The 18,327-nt window shown below is 43.0% G+C and overlaps 1 protein-coding gene across 4 annotated transcripts in view; it reads right to left on the reverse strand.

Annotated features, from left to right (window-relative positions):
• kif9 (kinesin family member 9) overlaps positions 1-18,327 on the reverse strand; it is a 107,158-nt gene that overhangs the window by 23,412 nt on the left and 65,419 nt on the right. For all 4 annotated transcript variants that reach the window (XM_080194495.1, XM_080194493.1, XM_080194494.1 and 1 more), the window contains 3 exons: positions 17,411-17,501; positions 16,758-16,885; positions 8,229-8,411 (listed from right to left, as the gene is read on the reverse strand). In XM_080194495.1, the coding sequence (XP_080050621.1) occupies positions 8,229-8,411; positions 16,758-16,885; positions 17,411-17,501 (402 nt within the window). The remainder of the gene's footprint in view (positions 1-8,228; positions 8,412-16,757; positions 16,886-17,410; positions 17,502-18,327) is intronic.

The raw sequence follows: 18,327 nt of genomic DNA on the forward strand, positions 1-18,327 counted from the left end.
TTACCTTGACACTTTGTTGCACAGCCCTGAAGAAGAACTTTAAAGTGAACCAATGGTCAGGGGCCAGAGGGTGTGAGGGAGGTATGGTGATCCAGGATGGGGAGTCTTGGCAAACAGATTTGATCTCATTTATTATCACATGTATTGGAATACAGTGAAAAATATTGTTTCTTGCACACTACACAGAAAGCATTTATTTATAGAGTACTTAGGGGAGAAGGAGAGGAAAGAGTGCAGAATATAATGTTACAGTTACAGATAATGTAGAGAAAGATCAGCTTAATGTATGGTAGACCCATTCAAAAGTCTGATGGCAGCAGGGAAAAATGCTGTTTTTGAGTTAGCTGGTACATGTCCTCAGACTTTTGTATTTATTTCCTTGACAGAAGAAGGTGGAAAAGAGTATGTCCGGGTGGGGTCCCTGAATTTACTGGCTGCTTTTCCAAGGTAGCGGGAAGTATAGACTGAGTCAATGGATGGGAGGCTAGTTTGAGTGATGGACTGGGCTATGTTCGCAACCCTTTGTAGTTTCTTGCAGTATCGGTTGGAGGAGGAGCCATACCAAGTTGTGACACATCAGAAAGGAAGCTTTCTGTGATATATCTGTAAAAATTGGAGAGAATTGCAATGAATATGCCAAATTTCCTTAGCTTCCTGAGAAACTACAAGTATTGGTGAGCTTTCTTAACTATAGCGTTGGCATGGACAGACCAGGACAGGTTGTTGGTGATTTGGTGATCTGGACACCTAGAAACCTGAAGCACTCGACCATTTCTGCTTCATCCCCATTGACGTAGTAGACAAGGGCATGTCCCCCACTACCTTTCCTGAAGTTGATGACTATCTCCTTCGTTTTAGTGACATTGAGGGAGAGATTATTATTGTTGCAGCAGTTCACCAGATTCTCCATATCTTTCCTGTACTCTGAATCATCATTGTTTGAGATCCGAGCCACTACAGTGATGTCATCAGCAAACTTGAAAATTGAATTGAAGCGGAATTTGGTCGTTCAGCCATAGGTGCATAAAGAGTATAGTTAAGGGGCTGAGGACACAGCCTTGCGGGGCATCAGTGTTGAGGATAATCATGGAGGAGGTGTAGGAGATACTTGCTAGAACAAAAGGCAAGATTTTAAGAATGGCGCTTGCTATCCCGAGAGTTGGCACTGACTCTCAAACTACCACTGACATTTAATGGTCACTTGAACGTTGACTAGCAGTGGGTGAGATTCTGTCTGTCTTTAGAAGGAACACTCTTCCACGTCAGCAAAAGAGATTGGCCGACAGCCCTTCAATCTGCCCAGGCACAACACAGTGGCCAGAAATATCCTGCCTGGAACTAATTCCCTTTGAAAAGGTATCTCCCTGGGTTTCTAGGGGTAAGAGGATAGGATCACCTGGAAGTAGGGAGAGGTGGTTTGGAAGGGGTGCAATTGTGGCAGTTGGGGGGGTGGTGGGTAAATGGTGCCGGAGCTCCCACATCCTGGGATGGAGGGCTCCCTATTTCTGTGGGGGTCTTCAGAGTGAGTCCCTTCCCCACAACCCCCCTTCCCACCCAAGATGGCGAAAAGGTTTAGCACCCTACCCATACAGGCTCCCGTTGGCCTAAAAATTGAAGCTGGGCTGGATAACGCCTTTAATGGCCACAAGGGCCTTAATAGGTGAATGGGTGGGTTGCCCGCCTGCCCAAGTGTGAAATTGCATCTGGATTGGGCAGGCATGTTCCTGGTAGAATCCCATCCATTCAATTTTACGTTCCTGAGCTCTGACGAAATATCATCCAGATTCAAAATGTTAATTGTATTCTCTCTCCACAGGTGCTGTGAGACCTGCTGAAATTTTACAGCATTTTCTGTTTTTGTTTCCAATTCCGACATCCATGGTAATTGGCCCTTATATCAACCATGACCTCAGATTCATGTCACGCTACATGCAACCCCATCATATTGTTCGGTGGGAGAAAAATCTCCCTGACTGTCCTATTTTGACACCATGTATAACTTGATTACGGGTAGTGTTTAGCACCATATTATTCTGTGATTGTTTGTAATTATCTTTCTGCCTTGAAATATTGGTTCTTAGGGCATCTCTTCACTGACTTAGGTCATCCCTTCACAAAAGGACTTAGTTTCACTGACAGCCTGTCGATGCTTTACACATACTTATGATACTTAACTGCTTGCACTTGTCTATTAGCACTCTTGATTACTTGTAAAGACTTGTTATTCAGCCAGTCTACACTATCTATAATATCCTTAGATACTCTTGTTTACCTGTTAGAGTTGGGCTATTGTCACTCCATTTATATATTCTGTGCCTCTACACCTTGCTCCACTAATCCTGACGAAGCAGCATTGCTCCAAAAGCTTGTGATTTCAAATAAACATGTTGGACTATAACCTGGTGCTGTGTAACCTCTCAGTTGTGGAATAAGTGTTGGCCAGGAAATCAAAGATAACTCCCATGTACTTCTTTGACCATGCAATCTTTTATGTGCACCTAGGACAGCAGACTATTCCCTGCTTTCATGTCTCACCTCAAAGAAATAATTAAACTCTAAATAATAAAATAAACACAATGTTCTGAGAAAGGACATGAGATTGAAGTGGAGATAGGAGACGGTCAGGTCACTAATATAAGAGGAGAAATGTTTTGCAAAAACCTTGAAGGCACAAACTGTTTAAAACTGAGAAAACAAAATTCTGTAGATTAAAAAACAGTTACACTTAAGAATGATTGATTCTGCATTTCTTTTGTAATAAGAAATCATGTAATTAAACACTTTTCATGACCAATGGAGAACTGCAATTCGAGGCCACTTTAAATGGGTGGAGTTATGAAACTTCAAGCGGGCAGAAACATTTGTTTTCCCATTTTTAGCTTCTATTACCGCCAAGAACATGGACCAGTACATGGAGGGCTGTGACAAGTGGCATTCCTCAGGGATCAGTGCTGGGGCCTTTGCAGTTTGTAATATATATAAATGATTTGGAGGACAATGTAACTGGATAAGTTTGTGGACAACACAAGGGTTGGTGGATTTGCGGATAGCGATGAGGACCATCAGAGACTACAGCAGGATACAGATCAGTTGGAGGAGAGATGGCAGAAGGAGTTTAATCCGAACAAGTGTGAGGTAATGCATTTTGGAAGGTCTAATACAGATAGGAAATATACAGTAAACGACAGAACCCTTCAGAGTATTAATAGGCAGATCTGGGTGTACAGGTACACAGGTCACTGAAAGTGGCACGCAGGTGGAGAAGGTAGTCAGGGCGGCATACGGCATGTTTGCCTTCATCAGCCGGTGCAATGACTTTAAAAATTGACAAGTCATGTTGCAGCTTTATAGAATCTTAGTTAGGCCGCACTTGGAATATAGTGTTCAATTCTGGTTGCCACACTACCAGAAAGATGTGGAGGCTTTGGAGAGGGTACAGAAAAGATTTACCAGGATGTTGCCTGGTGTAGAGGGCATTAGCTATGAGGGGAGGTTTGTTCTCACTGGAATGATGAAAGTTGAGGGGTGACCTGATAGAAGTTTACAAGATTATGAGGAGCATGGACAGAGTGGATTGTCAGAAGCTTTCTCCCAGGGTGGAAGAGTCAACTACTAGGGGGCATAGGTTTAAGGTGCAAGGAGCAAGGTTTAAAGGAGATGTATGAGGCAAGTTTTTTTTTTGCACAGAGGGTGGTGGGTGCCTGGAACTTGCTGTCATGGGAGGTAGTGGAAGCAGCTACGATAGTGAATTTTAAGGAGTATCTAGAAAAATACATGAATCAGATGGGAATAGAGGGATATGGTCCCCAGAAGGGAGGGGGGTTTCAATTCAGTCGGGCAGCGTGGTCGGTGTAGGCTTGGAGGGCCGAAGGCCTGTTCCTGTGCTGTAATTTTCTTTGTTCTTTATTGGCATTCAATGCAGTTAGGGCAGGATAAAATCCGTACTAGCACCAGAACATGACCTTGCTATATTATGTTTACAAAGCGAAGCAAAACCAATGGCAGTACTTTACAAACAATTTTCCAATGTGACACCATTTTAACTCATCACCATCTTCTCAGGGGCATTCAAAATGGGCAACAAATGCTAGCCTTGATACCCACATCCCTTGAATGAATATTTACATTAAAAATCTTAAATATTAAGTGTGACCCCAGATGCCAACAAAATTATCAACAATAAAGCAGCTAGGTAACTTTCAGTAAATATTTAAAGTTCAACATATTATAGATTCAATGTATTATCAACATACAATAATATATATCATATATTTGTAAATATATTATTTTATGTACTCATGCACAGCCAAGGTCTCCACATTTCCTGATGACAGAAGACTCAGTGAAGTCCTCACCTCCACACCATCTTAAACACACACACACGCCAGCCCTTCTTCTCAAATTCCCTTTCCCTTACAGTCCCACACAGCCAGCAGCCCCTCTCCCTCACTCAACAGCCCCTCTTCCCAATTTCCTCCCCCCATTGTGGAAACTTGTAGTAGGTGAACATGGAGAAAAAGTAAAGAAGTCTTTCAACGTCTTGTTGACATTCGCCTCCAATTTTAGCAGGAGTGCAGACTTTATAAAGCAATTAGTAACATTCTTGTTGCAGATCAACCTTTAGTGACCTGAAAACTGATCAGGCTTTAAAGACTAGCTTCATCTCTGGGTACCAATATGTTGCACTCACTCAGTTGGTATATTCATTATATTAACATGTGACAACACACACCTGGCAGCATCAGGTCTGCTCATGACCAGGCCATGATCACTAAAAGCTTGCTGTGATTCACTACAACCAGCGGAGATTTGAGCTCTGAGCTCTGACGTACCCCCCAACTGAATACAAAGAACAAAGAACATCCCAGCACGGGAAACAGGCCTTTCGGCCCAACGAGCCCGCACCGCCGCATCTTCCCACACCTACCCCGCCCTGTGTGTATGTGAGTGGAACCCCTAATGTAGCCAGATTCAGGGGAGAATAGTGTCACTTTGGTACACCAATCAGCCTAAGAGCACATCTTTGGGGTGTGGGAGGAAACCGGAGCGCCCGGAGGAAACCCACACAACCACAGGGAGAATGCGCAAACTCCCACAGACACAGGCCCAAATCCATGTATCTGCACAGCTAGCAGTGATAGTCACTGAGCTGTTGCGGTGCCCATCTGCTGGTCCAGGATTAAGCACACACAACGACACGAAGTACGAGGTCACTCCTGGAACCTCCAAGAGCAGCCCACGCACGACCCACCGTGTGCATGCCCCTCGTTTGACAACAAGGTGGACCGACCCTGTGGAATAAAAAGAAAATATGTTAACATATAAAACTACATTTCCGGTGTCGTCCCGAGGCTCTGACCCTATTTAATACCCTCCACTATAACCCTCCATTCTTGCTTCGCTCATGTGTCTGTCTAAGTAAACCTTAAACAAGTCCAACGTGCCTGCCTCCACCACCCTACTCGGTAGCGCGTTCCATACCCCCACGACCCTCTGCGTGAAAAACCTTCCTCTCATATCCAAGTTATACCTCTCCCCCCTCACCCTTAGATTGTGACCTCTCGTAATTGTCCCCAATCTAGGGAAAAGCCTACCACTGTTTATCTGTTCCCATCAGTATTTTATATACCTCTATCGTATCATCCCTTAATCTCCGTCTTTCTAAGGAGAAGAGCCCCAGTTTCTCCAAGCTTTCCTCGTAACTCAGTCCTTCCATGCCAGGCAACATCCTGGTAAACCTCCTCTGCACCCTCTCCAGGGTCTCCACGTCCTTCCGGTAGTAAGGTGACCAGAACTGGACGCAGTACTCCAAATGCGGTCTAACCAATGTTCTGTACAACTGAAGCATTAGACGGCAGCTCTTATACTCTATACCCCTTCCTATAAAGGCTAGCATTCCATAAGCTTTCTTCACAACCTTCTCTACCTGTGTCGACACCTTCAGAGAGTTGTGCACCTGCACTCCCAGGTCCCTCTGTATCTCTATACTCTTAATCGGTCTACCTTTTATCACATAACTCCTCCCTGCATTATTCCTTCCAAAATGCATCACCTCGCATTTGTCAGGATTAAATTCCATCTGCCATCTATCTGCCCAATATACCAACCTATCTATATCCTGCTGTGTCACCTGACAGTCCTCCTCAGTATCTGCCAATCCTACCATCTTGGTGTCATCCGCAAATTTGCTGATCACACCACGTACACCCTCTTCCAAGTCGTTTATATATACTACAAAGAGGAGAGGTCCCAGTACTGAGCCCTGCGGCACACCACTGGTGACTGGCCTCCAGCCAGAAAAGGTCCCCTCGACAACTACTCTCTGTCTCCTATTTCCCAGCCAGTTTTCGACCCACCTAGCTACCTGTCCTTGTATCCCATGTGCCTTAACCTTTTCTACCAGCCTACCGTGAGGAACTTTGTCAAACGCCTTACTGAAATCCATATCGATGACATCAACGGCTCGCCCATCGTCAACCGTTTTTGTCACCTCCTCAAAGAATTCTACCAGATTCGTAAGGCAAGACCTCCCCCGAACAAAGCCATGTTGCGTATCCCTAATCAGATCGCAACGCTCCAAATGCTCGTACATCCTATCCCTAAAAATTTTTTCCAATAATTTTCCTACCACCGATGTCAAACTCACTGGTCTATAATTACCAGGGTTATCCCTACTACCCTTTTTAAACAGCGGTACCACATTAGCTACCCTCCAGTCTTCTGGGACCTCATCTGTGTCCAAAGAAGAGACAAAGATTTGTGTCAGAGGCCCAGCAATTTCATCTTTCACCTCCCTAAGCAGCCTGGGATAAATACCATCAGGCCCCGGAGCTTTATCCGTTTTTATGCTACCTAAAAACCTTAGCACTTCCTCCCTCGTAATGGATATTTCCTTCCACTGATCTACAGCTCCCTCCAAGACACTACACGACACCGAACCCCTCTCCTTCGTGAATACCGACGCAAAGTATTCATTCAGGAGACTGAATACTGGAGAGACTTCAGCTATTCTGCTCCCTCAAACCCCCACTCCAAACCCTGTGTTGAGTTCACTGCTCTCTCCTCACCATACCCCAAACCTGAGAGACTATGGCTCCGCTGCTCCCTCTCCGAACTCAGAGAAAACCTAAAGGGCAAAACTTCTAATCTCCGGGAAACCATAGCCCAGATGTACAACCGAAGATATGCACTGGGACTCCGCAGAAGTCCTGTTGAACGGACCTATGTGGGAATTGCACAGAAGTTTAAACTTCTGATGGTCAATTCTCCCGCTTCCCCTAATACTGGGTGAGAATCAGAAACTTAGTACAGTTCTGTGATACCTTCCTATGACATGGGTAACTCCACAAAGCTCCACTGATCACCAGTCACACCTTTGATTCCAGACTAGCCCTTCTCCCTGCCCCAACTCTCCTTCTGACCTGACAATCATCCCGATCACCCAGCTACCCACCCGACCACCTGACTATACTCCCACCCACCCACCCAATCTGACTCCACCAACTATCCATTCATCCACCTGCTGACTCATCTTACCCACTGACCCAATTCAGTCACTCAACCATTCACCCATTCATTCATCCACTCACTACCATTCAAGACTAGACCTTTAAGCTAACTAAATGGTAACCAGAGCTATAAACTCCGCTCCATCAGAGTTCCCCGATTGACACTGCTCTGCACATTTCTGTGAAAGCCAGGATCAGAAGATTATAGAAGAAATGTGCAGCAATGGGAGAGAATTTTCAAGCACAATGGCAATCGGACTATTATTGCATCTGCTCAGAAGATCCAGGTTGGAGACTTGGGCTCCCCAATCTCACCTATCACAACATCATCCATCAAACCCCCACCACAGTTTGCTGTACATTACAGCTCTGTCAAGCAGCCAGCAACACAGTACTCCCTGCAAACAGCAGAAAGCTTTCATCCCTGAATATTTCAATAGACAGTGCAACACAATAGAAAGGACACCGGGCCAGTAAGTATTTTGTCTTTTAACAAATTTCTTACCAATACACCATATCTTTTCAAAAAACTCATTCTGAACCCCTTTCTATTGTCCTTACCAGATTACCACTAAATGTTATTCTCCGTGCCAGACCAATCAAATTATGCAATGTCCAATGTTACTACAAGAGGAGAGTTATACTGTAAATTATACTGATTTCAGAGCCCTTGAATTCTATTTCTCACACTAATGTTTGCTCTGGGACTTCTCTGCTTACCTGGGTTTTGTCTCTTCCAATTTGACAACCGATTCTGACTTTGCAGAATCAGCACTCAGTGCCTCGTGTTCTCTCTGTGCTGCATCTTTCTCACCGACAGGAGGAAGAGGAGGCTGTTCTTTAGACTGCAAAATCAATTCATCATCTCTTCCAGTAACGGAAATTCGTTCCTTCTTGATATTGCTGGCATAAACACAAAGTAAGCATCAACATAATTAGAAACAGACAGACATTGCTAAACCATCAGTACAGTTTAGAAATGTGAAGTCAATAATGTTGTCAAACGACACTTACTCAACAATAACTGACTCAGCGATGCTCAGTTGGGTTCTCCTAGGACAACAGCTCATAAGCTCATGACAGCCTTGGTCCAAATATAGACAAAACAGCTGAATTCTAGAGGTGAAGAGAAAGTGACTGCCTTTGAAACAAAGGCAGAATTGGACTGGAATCAATGAGAACAATAGTGGGTGGTGGAGGTGGATACCTCCACTACCTGGACTCATCTCTAGCACAAAACAAGATGGTGGTTCTTGGGGACCAATCATCTCAGCCTCAGGACATTATCACAGGAGTTCCTCATGCAGTGTCCTAGGTCCAACCATCTTTAGCTCGGAAGTGTGGATTTTTTGCTGATGATTGAGATGTGTTCAGCACCATTCAAACTCCTCAGATAATCAAGCAGTTCATGCCTGAATGCAATTAGCCTTAGTCAATATCCAGGTTTGGGCTGAGAAGTAACAAGTAGCATATATGCCACACAAGTGCCAGACAAATGAACATTCCCAACAAGAGAGTATCTAACCATCTCCCCTTGACATTCAAAGCTCTCACTATCAACATGTTGGAAATCACAATTGACCAGAAATTTAACTGAACCAGCCATATAAATGTTATGCCCACCAGAGCAGCACTGCTATAGGCAGAGAATGTTTCGGTCAGTATCTCACCTTCTGACTGTCCAAAAGCTGTTTACATCTACAAGAACACATGTCAGGAGTATGCCAGAACACTCTCCATTTGCCTGAATGATTACAGCTACAACACTCAAATAATTTTCCAGAACAAAACAGCCCCATATAAATGGCATCTCATCATTAACAAACATTACTCCTTGAGCCAGAAGGGCATTACGACAGCAATGTGTATGATCCATAAGGTGCAGCAACTTGTCAATGCTTCTTTGACAGCATCTCCCCCTCCTACTAAACATCACCAGAAATGCATAGTGTCTTAGAGATTTACAGCATGGAAACAGGCCCTTCGGTCCAACTTACCCATGCTGCCTGATTTTTACCACTAAGCTAGTCCCAATTGCCTGCATTTGACCCATATCCCTCTATACCCACCTTACCCATGTAATTGTCTAAATCCTTTTTAAAAAGACAAAATTGTATCCGCCTCTACTAATGCCTCTGGCAGCTCATTCCAGACATTCATCACTCTCTGGGTGAAAAAATTGCCCCTCTGGACCCTTTTGTATCTCTCACCTTAAACCTATGCCCTCTAATTTTAGACTCCCCAATGACTGCAGCTGTAAAAGAGGTTAGCTCACCATTACTTCTCAAGGACAATTAAGGATGGGCAAAAAATGTTTGCTTTGCCAGTGATACCTACTTCCCATGAATAAAAGAAAATTGAAATGAATCTAGAATGTTCAGATTTAAAAATATACACGGTTAATGGTAGGACGTTGGAGAGAGTTAAGGAACAAAGAGATCTAGGGTACATGTTCATAGCTCCTTGAAAGTGGAGTCACAGGTGGACAAAGTGGTGAAGAAGACATTCAGCATACTTGGTTTCATCGGTCAGAACATTGAATACAGGAGTTGGAATGTCTTGTTGAAGTTGTACAAGACATTGGTAAGGCCACACTTGGAATAATGTGTGGAATTCTGGTCACCCTATTATAGAAAGGATATTATTAAACTAGAAAGAGTGCAGAAAGATTTACTAGGATGCTACCAGGACTTGATGGATTGAGTTATAAGAACAGGCAGGATAGACTGGGACTTTTTTTCTCTGGAGCGTAGGAGGCTGAGGGGTGATCTTATAGAAGTTTATAAAATAATGAGGGGCACAGATCAGCTAGATAGTCAATATCTTTTCCCAAAGGTAGCAGAGTCTAAAACTTAAGATGAGAGGGGAGAGATACAAAAGTGTCCAGAGGGGCAATTTTTTCACTAGTGTCTGGAACAAGTTGCCAGAGGTAGTAGAAGAGGCAGGTACAATTTTTTCTTTTAAAAAGCATTTAGATAGTTACATGGGTACGATGAGTATAGACGGATATGGGCCAAATGCGGGCAATTGGGATTAGCTTAGGGATTTAAAAAAGAAAGTGCGGCATGGACAAGTTGGGCCAAAGGGCCTGTTTCCATTCTGTAAACCTCTATGACTTTATGACTAAAGATAATTGTCTAGAATTCCAGCTACCAGCAGGTCTGAAATCTAAAAATAACTCTATAGTAAAATGCTAACGCTGACAGATACTGACCTAGGTTCTTTGCATTAACTATTACAATGTGGAGGCAGTCAAGAAATTGAAAAGGTTAAAAATGAAGAGGAAATAAACATATTATAACGTGACAAGTAGCTCAAACGCATAGCTGAATGGGTGGTGTGAAGGCAGGGATTTTGATGCATCAGTACTGGGAAAAGAGAGAGATGCTCTGTTTGGACATACCACACTTACAGTGGTTTGGGACCACTGTTCTGGTGCATTAAATAACTAGGTGATGGCTTAAACTAACGAAAGGATATATTGGAGGATTCAGGAAACGGTAAATTCAATAGCAAGAAGAAAAATGTCAAGGCTTTAAAGCAGCAAAGGAATTTTGATAGAAGTCAATACAGTGTGTCAGAAAAGGGCAGAGAGGAACAAAGGTAATTATTTTTATTCATTAATTGAATCTAAATGGCGCTGGCGATGCCAGCATTTGTTTTCCCAACCCTAAAACTGATGGCAAGCTGCCTTATCGAACTGTTACATGCTCAGGGACACACACAGTGTGCCATCAGGGAGTTCCAGGATTTGACCAGCAACAGTGAGGGAAATGGCAATATAAGTTCCAAGTCATGATGGGGTGTGGCCTGCTGGGGAACTTGCAAGTGGTGACATTCACGTGTATATATTGTCCTCACTCTTCTAAATGGCAGACATTACAGGTTTAAAAGATGCTGTCAAAGGGATCCCAGTGGTTAGCATTGCTGTCTCACAGCGCCAGGGACCTATGTTCGATTCCCAGCTTGGGTCACAATCTGTGCGGAGTCTGCACATTTTCCCTGTGTCTGTGGGGGTTTTCTCTGAGTGCTCCGGTTTCCTCCCACAGTCTGAAAGACACACTGGTTAGGTGCATTGGCCATGCTAAATTCTCCCTCAGTGCATCTAAACAGTGTGTGGCGACCAGGGGATTTTCAGAGTAACTTCATTGCAGCGTTAATGTAAGTCTACTTGTCACACTAATAAATAAACTTTAAAAAAAAAACAAAAAGCTTCACATCCTTTTTGTTGAGGCTGAACCAGTGTATTATGAAGGTTCATAACTTACTCTGTGCCCTCATTTATAAAACCCAGAATTCAGTATAATTTATTAACTGCTTTCTCAACTTGCCCTTCCACCTTCAATGATTTATGCATACAAACACGCAGGTCTCTCTGCTCTGCATTTCCTTTAGAATTGTACCCTTTAATTTATGTCACATTTCCTCATCTTCTGACCAAAATATATCACTTCAGACTACTCTACATTAACTTTCATCTACCACATGTCTGATAGTGAGATAGTCTCTCACTATCCTCACGGTTCACAATTCTTCCAAGTCTTGTATCAACTTCAAATTTTGAAATTGGGCCTTGTACAGCCATGTTGAGGTTAATATTATAAATCAAGAAAAGCATGTCTTCTCTAAATACCATCTTTCTCCAATCAGAAGTAAAGTTTTCAGTAATGGGCTTGAATTAAGTAATTAAAATTCACATAATAACACTCTAGGTATGCTAAATGCCAATGATTCAAATTACCACAAGGTTCAAAATAAAATGCCTATCAGCACTAATATTTTTCACTCAAAAACATAGTTTTACTGACATTTAGGAACTCAAATGATTAATACATAGGAAATCAATGCAATAGTACATTTAGGAATTATATGGCCGACACATTTTCTTTGAGCTCCTGCACCTCAAAATTTACTACTGCATCTATTGAGAGGCTGAGAAATATTGGTATTTATTGGGAACTCGGTATCTTTATTCATGAATCATAGAAAGTCAACTTGTAGGTGTAGCTAGCAATTAATAAGGTCATATGACATATTAGCCTTTATTACAAAGGAATTGCAGTCTAGGGGTCAGATTTTCAAATGAGTCAGGGTCCAGACTGGATGTAGACGTATGTGCAATTTTGTGCCACAGACCTTCATGCCAATTCCACCAGTGATATCTGCAAAGTGGATGAACAGCTGGTCAAAGCACCACTAGACATATGCTCAGGGACAAGAACGTAAGAATTAGGAGCAGGAGTAGGCCATTTGGTTCTTCAAGCCTGTCCCTCCAATCAATAAGATCACAGCTGATCTTTTCGCGGACTGAGCTCCACTTACCTGCCCACTCATCGGCACTCTTAATTCCTTTCCTGTTCAAAAACGTATCTATCTTTGCCTTAAAAACATTCAATGAGTTAGTCTCAACTGCTTCATTGGGCAGTGAAGTCCACAGATTCATAACCTTTTGGGTGAAGAAGTTCCTCTTCAACTCGGTCCTAAATCTGTTCCCCCTTATTTTGAGGCCATATCCCTAGTTCTGATTTCACCCACCATAGAAACAGCCTACCTGTTCTATCTTATCTATTCCCTTCATAATTTCATACATTACTATAAGATTCCCCCCTCATTCTTCTAAATTCCAATGAGTATAGTGTTAGTCTATCAGTCTCGCCTCATAAGCCAATCCTCAACTCCGGAATCAACTTAGTGAATCTCCACTGCACCCCCCCAACGCTAGTATATCCTTTCTCAAGTAAGGAGACCAAAACCATACTCAGTATTCCAGGTGTGGCCCCACCATCACCTTATGTAGCTGCAACATAACTTCCCTGCTTTTAAATTCCATCCCTCTAGCAATAAAGGTCAAAATTCCATTTGCCTTCTTAATTACCTGCTGCACCTGCAAACCAACTTTTTGTGATTCATGCACAAGGAACCCAGGTCCCTCTGCATAGCAACATGTTGCACTTTTTTACCATTTAAATAATAGTTCATTTTGCTATTATTCTTACCAAAATAGATGACCTCACATTTATCAACATTGTACTCCATCTGCGAAACCCTCGCCCACTTACTTAAACTATCTATATCCCTTTGCAGACGTTCAGTGTCCTCTGCACACTTTGCTCTTCCACTCATCTTAGTGTCATCTGTGAACTTTGGCACAGTATACTTGGTCCCCAACTCCAAATCATTTATGTAAATTGTTAACAATTGCTGTTCCACTGATCCCTGGTCGCCAACCTTACTTATCCCCACGTTTTGCTTTCTGTTAGTTAACCAATCCTCTATTCATGCTAATACATTACCCATAATGCCATGCACCTGTATCTTATATACCAGCTTTTTGCGCAGCACCTTGTCAAATGCCTTCTGGAAATCCAATTACACCACATCCACTGGTTCCTTGTTGCCCACTGTGCTCATAATGTCCTCAAAGAATTCCACTAAATTAGTTAAATCTGACCTGCCTTTTATGAAGCTATGCTCTGGCTTCCCAATGTACAATTTCTGTCCAGATGCCTTGCGACTTCTTCCTTAATGATAGATTCAAGCATTTTCCCCACTACAGAAGTTAAGCTAACCAGCCTTTAGTTACCTGCCTTTTGTCCACCTTTTTTAAACAGTGTCATCACATTTGCTGTTTCCAATCTGCTGGAACTACTCCAGAGTCCAGTGAATTTTGGTAAATTACCACAAGTGCATTTGGTATTTCCCCCGCCATCTCTTTTAGTACCCTGGAATGCATTCCATCAGGGTCAGGAGACTTGTCTACCTTTAGCCCCATTAGCTTACCTAACACTGCTTCTTTAATGATAATGATCATTTCTAGATCCTTACCTGCCATTGTCTTCTTGTTCTGCTATTTGTGTCTTCCACTGTGAAGACCACACAAAATACCTGTTCAATACCTCTGCCATTTCCTTATTTCCTGTTATTAAATCCCCTTCTCATCCTCTAAAAGGCCACTGTTTACCTTAGCCACTCTTTTTTGTTTTATATATTTGTAGAAACCTTTGCCATCTGTTATTATATTCTGAGTTAGTTTACTCTCATAATCTATCTTACTTTTCTTAATAGCTATTTTTGTGGCTTTCTGTTGACCTTTAAAGATTTCCCAACCCTCTATTTTCCCACTAATCTTTGCCACTTTGTATGCATTTTCTTTCAATTTGATACTCTCCTTTATTTCCTTAGATATCCCTTTTTCAACAGTCCTTCCTGATCACTGTTATATATCTTTGCTGAACACTGTGAAAAATCGCTTTGAAAGTCCTCCACTGTTCCTCAATTGTCCCACTATACAGTTTTTACTGCCAGTGTACCTTAGCTAACTCCTCCCTCATCCCATAGTAGTCTCCTTTGTTTATGCACAAGGCACTGGTATTGGATTTTACCTTCTCACGCTCCATCTCTATTTTAAATTCAACCCTACTGTGATCATTCCTTCTGAGAGGATCCCTAACTGAGAACATTAATGATTCCTGTTTCATTTCAAGGAAGGGCCAGATCTAAGATAGCTTGCTCCCTCGTAGATTTCATCACATACTGTTCGAAGAAACTATCGTAAATACATTCTATGAACTCCTTCTCAAGGCTGCTTTGGCCAATTGACATACAGATTAAACTCCCCCATAATGATTGCTGTACTATTTTTACATGCATCAGTTATCTCCTTGTTTATTGCTTGCCCCACATTGATGCCATTATTTGGCGGCCTACAGACTATGCCTATCAGTGACTGTTTCTCCTTACTGTTTCTAATTTCTACCCAAATGGATTCTTATCGTTAAGGCTAAATGCTGGGAAGATATTTCTCAATCATTCCCTGTTGTTTATTACTTAATCCTTTAGTCTGATGGCATAAGAAATATCCCATTGGTTGCCCTATTCCGTCATGTCCCAAGTGTCTTGTTTCCTTTGCTGTGTTGCTTTATTCTCACGTTTTCAGAAATTTATCGGGAAAAATGTTTTCAGCTGAAGACAGCATGGGCAAGTCTAAATGTCTAGATGTCACTGGATGCATTCCTACAACAAAAGCAATAGAATTTGCAAGGGTCTGCGTAAAGAATGAGGGAGAGGAATTAATTTGATAGTTCTTTCAAAGAGCTGCCATAAGCACAATGGGCTGAAGTGCCTTTTCCTGCACCATATGATTCCAGAATGATTGGTACAAGAGGAAGACTGTGGCAACGCAAAAAAGATGATGTGAAAAGTTTGCCTAAGCAGATTGCTCAGGAAGCAGAAAGGTAAGCATGATAAAAGAACAGATAGGTTGGAATTATCCCCCCAAAAAAGTGTTGAAATCATTGGATAACTGGAATAATTCATGCTTTTCAGTGGGAGTTCACACGAGATTCTCCCACACTCTATCCAATGCAGAGGTCACTAGTGTAAATATCATTATAAATCGGTGGACGGGGCCAATTCCTGCTCGGGAGGCTGAAACCAGCAGGCCTTTGAGCACGTGCAATAGTCATGAACTGTCAACTTCCCATTTGCTGGCCAGCTCGGGACCTCTGCAACGTTGCCCCCTCCCAAGGCTTCCCACAGCCCGATTGCAGCCCCCCTATTTATTCCTAGGCCAGCCCTGACCCCCCGCCCCCAGTCCGGAACAGCCCCAATCTCTAGCCACCCACCCCCTGGCAGTGCCAATCCCCTCCACAACTCCCATAGTGCAAACACTTCCATAGGCAGATCCCCTCCCTTGCCAGCCCACCCCGATCACTGGCCTCCCTCCTTCTCCCATCAATCCCAATGCCAGAGTGGCAGCGGGACCCCTCAACCAAAGTGCGTCTTAACCCCACACTTTGACACTGCCCCATGCCCATTAGACTGTGCCAAGGTGCCCCCTGGGCATAGGGCAGTGCCAAAGGGTGGGGCTAAGGCGCCTTGCTATGGGCACAGGTTGGCACTTCCAAATTGCCCATGCCCAAGAGCATCATCCCACTACCACCCAAATCCTTGGGGGCTCTCAACTGCCCCTCCCCTTCACTCCAGCGGGGTTGGGGTGCTAGCTCCCCGTTAGTGAGGAGTTACTCTCATCCCTACTGGAGTGAAACACTCTGACAGGGTGGAAGATGCGAGCAGACCTGGAGAATTCAGTTCCGGGCTCGCTAATCGTACTTAAATACTTTGTTAAATATTATTTCAATGCTGACCTCGCCTCCCAGCTGATTTCTGATGTGACTCAGATGCCGCTGGAAATCCGGCCCTAACAAATTAGCGCAGCGGGATGGGAGAATCACAGGCATAGTTTCTAACCTGGTTACGTCTTTGTTCTTTTTGCTTTTTAACTTCTTGGCTTTAGCTGATGCTGGAGCTTGTCCAATTCCAAATCCCTCTCCGCTAACTTCTCCAACAGGTATTTCTTCAGCTGTTTCAGCCACAACCTGCAAGCACCAAATGACCAGGTATTGAAAAAACAATTGCCAATATTCATACATGTAATAGAATACTATAAAAGAAACCCTTGGCTGATGTTGTGGCCGGTGTAATTGTTTCTTATAATCAATCTCTGGGAATGACTTACAGGGATTTGGAAATTTTTTTATAACGATAAAAGATAATGGATATTTAGGTTTGCAGGTTTTCTTTTGAAAGGGTCTTCCCTGATCTATTGGCTCAAGTGAGCTCACAAATAACCTACCCAGGATAATAAGCTGAAAATCTTTCTGTTTCTTAAATTCCTATAAAACGGAAATTAAAATATGCTTTCACCAGACTCTTCCTCTTGCCTTTGAAAGCACAGAATATAATATTGGATCTCATTTTATAGAAAACAGTTAAATAATTATAGCAAAAAAGAATGAAATAATATGCAACAGCCATGTTCACAGTGAATGGCAGAGCAGCCTCGATGGGCTGAACGGCCTACTTCTGTACCAATATTCACATGTCTATTTCCTTACACTCACCGGCTCAGGGGTATAGCTGGTTGCTCTATTCGTTTTATCAATTAGAATATATTTCTTCCGTAATGCAGTCTCAATTTCTTGCCCTTGTTGCCTTCACATGAAATAACATAAAATATAAAATTAAAGTCAGGGTTTTGGCTGAATTTTGCTGAGGCAGAGAAAAAGACAGCAGTAAGGGAAATAGAAGCTGAAACAGCAACAGAGGCAGAAACAACTGCAGGCTGTGTCTGAGACAGCTGAAGAAACATAGGTTGGAGAAGTTAGTGGATAGGGATTTGGAATTGGACAGGCTCCAGCATCAGCCAAAGCCATGAAGTTAAAAAGCAAAAAGGGCAAAGACAGAACCAGGAATAGGGACACAAGTAGAGAGAGGTAGCAGCAGGAGCAGAGACAGTAGCAGATAGACACAGCAGTAGAGACAGGGACAGTAGCAGGGAGAGAGGCAGCAGGAGAGACAGGGTTTCAACTCTGAGTTTTCCCCTTCAAATGCTTCTCTAATTGCCTTTGAAAGACAAGATTGGATCCACCTCCACCACCACTTCAGGTGGTGCAGTCTAGATATAACCACTCCTTGTGCTGTCTTTGTTTCATTCAACAAACTATGTCCTCTAATTGTTGACACTTCTACAAAGGGAACAGTTTCTCTCGACATACTCTCTCTACGTCCCTCTTGTTTTTGAACACATCTAGGAAATCTCCTCCCAGCTTTCTCTTTTCTCAAAGGAGCACAATTCCCACGTGTCCAATCTAGGCATGTAACATTAGTCCCTAATCCCTGGAATTAATCTCGTAATCCTTTTCTGTTACCTTATTAAAAAACCTCAGTGTTTTACAGGAAGCCATGGTCCCCATGTCACCACATGTCTAAAAAGGTCAGTGTGGGCAAGCCCTTCCACGGGAAAATTACAGCATGGCTG

This window comes from Carcharhinus amblyrhynchos, chromosome 8 (genome assembly GCF_965287045.1).
Source record: "Carcharhinus amblyrhynchos chromosome 8, sCarAmb.v2.hapA, whole genome shotgun sequence".
In the NCBI taxonomy this organism is placed as follows: Eukaryota; Metazoa; Chordata; class Chondrichthyes; order Carcharhiniformes; family Carcharhinidae; genus Carcharhinus; species Carcharhinus amblyrhynchos.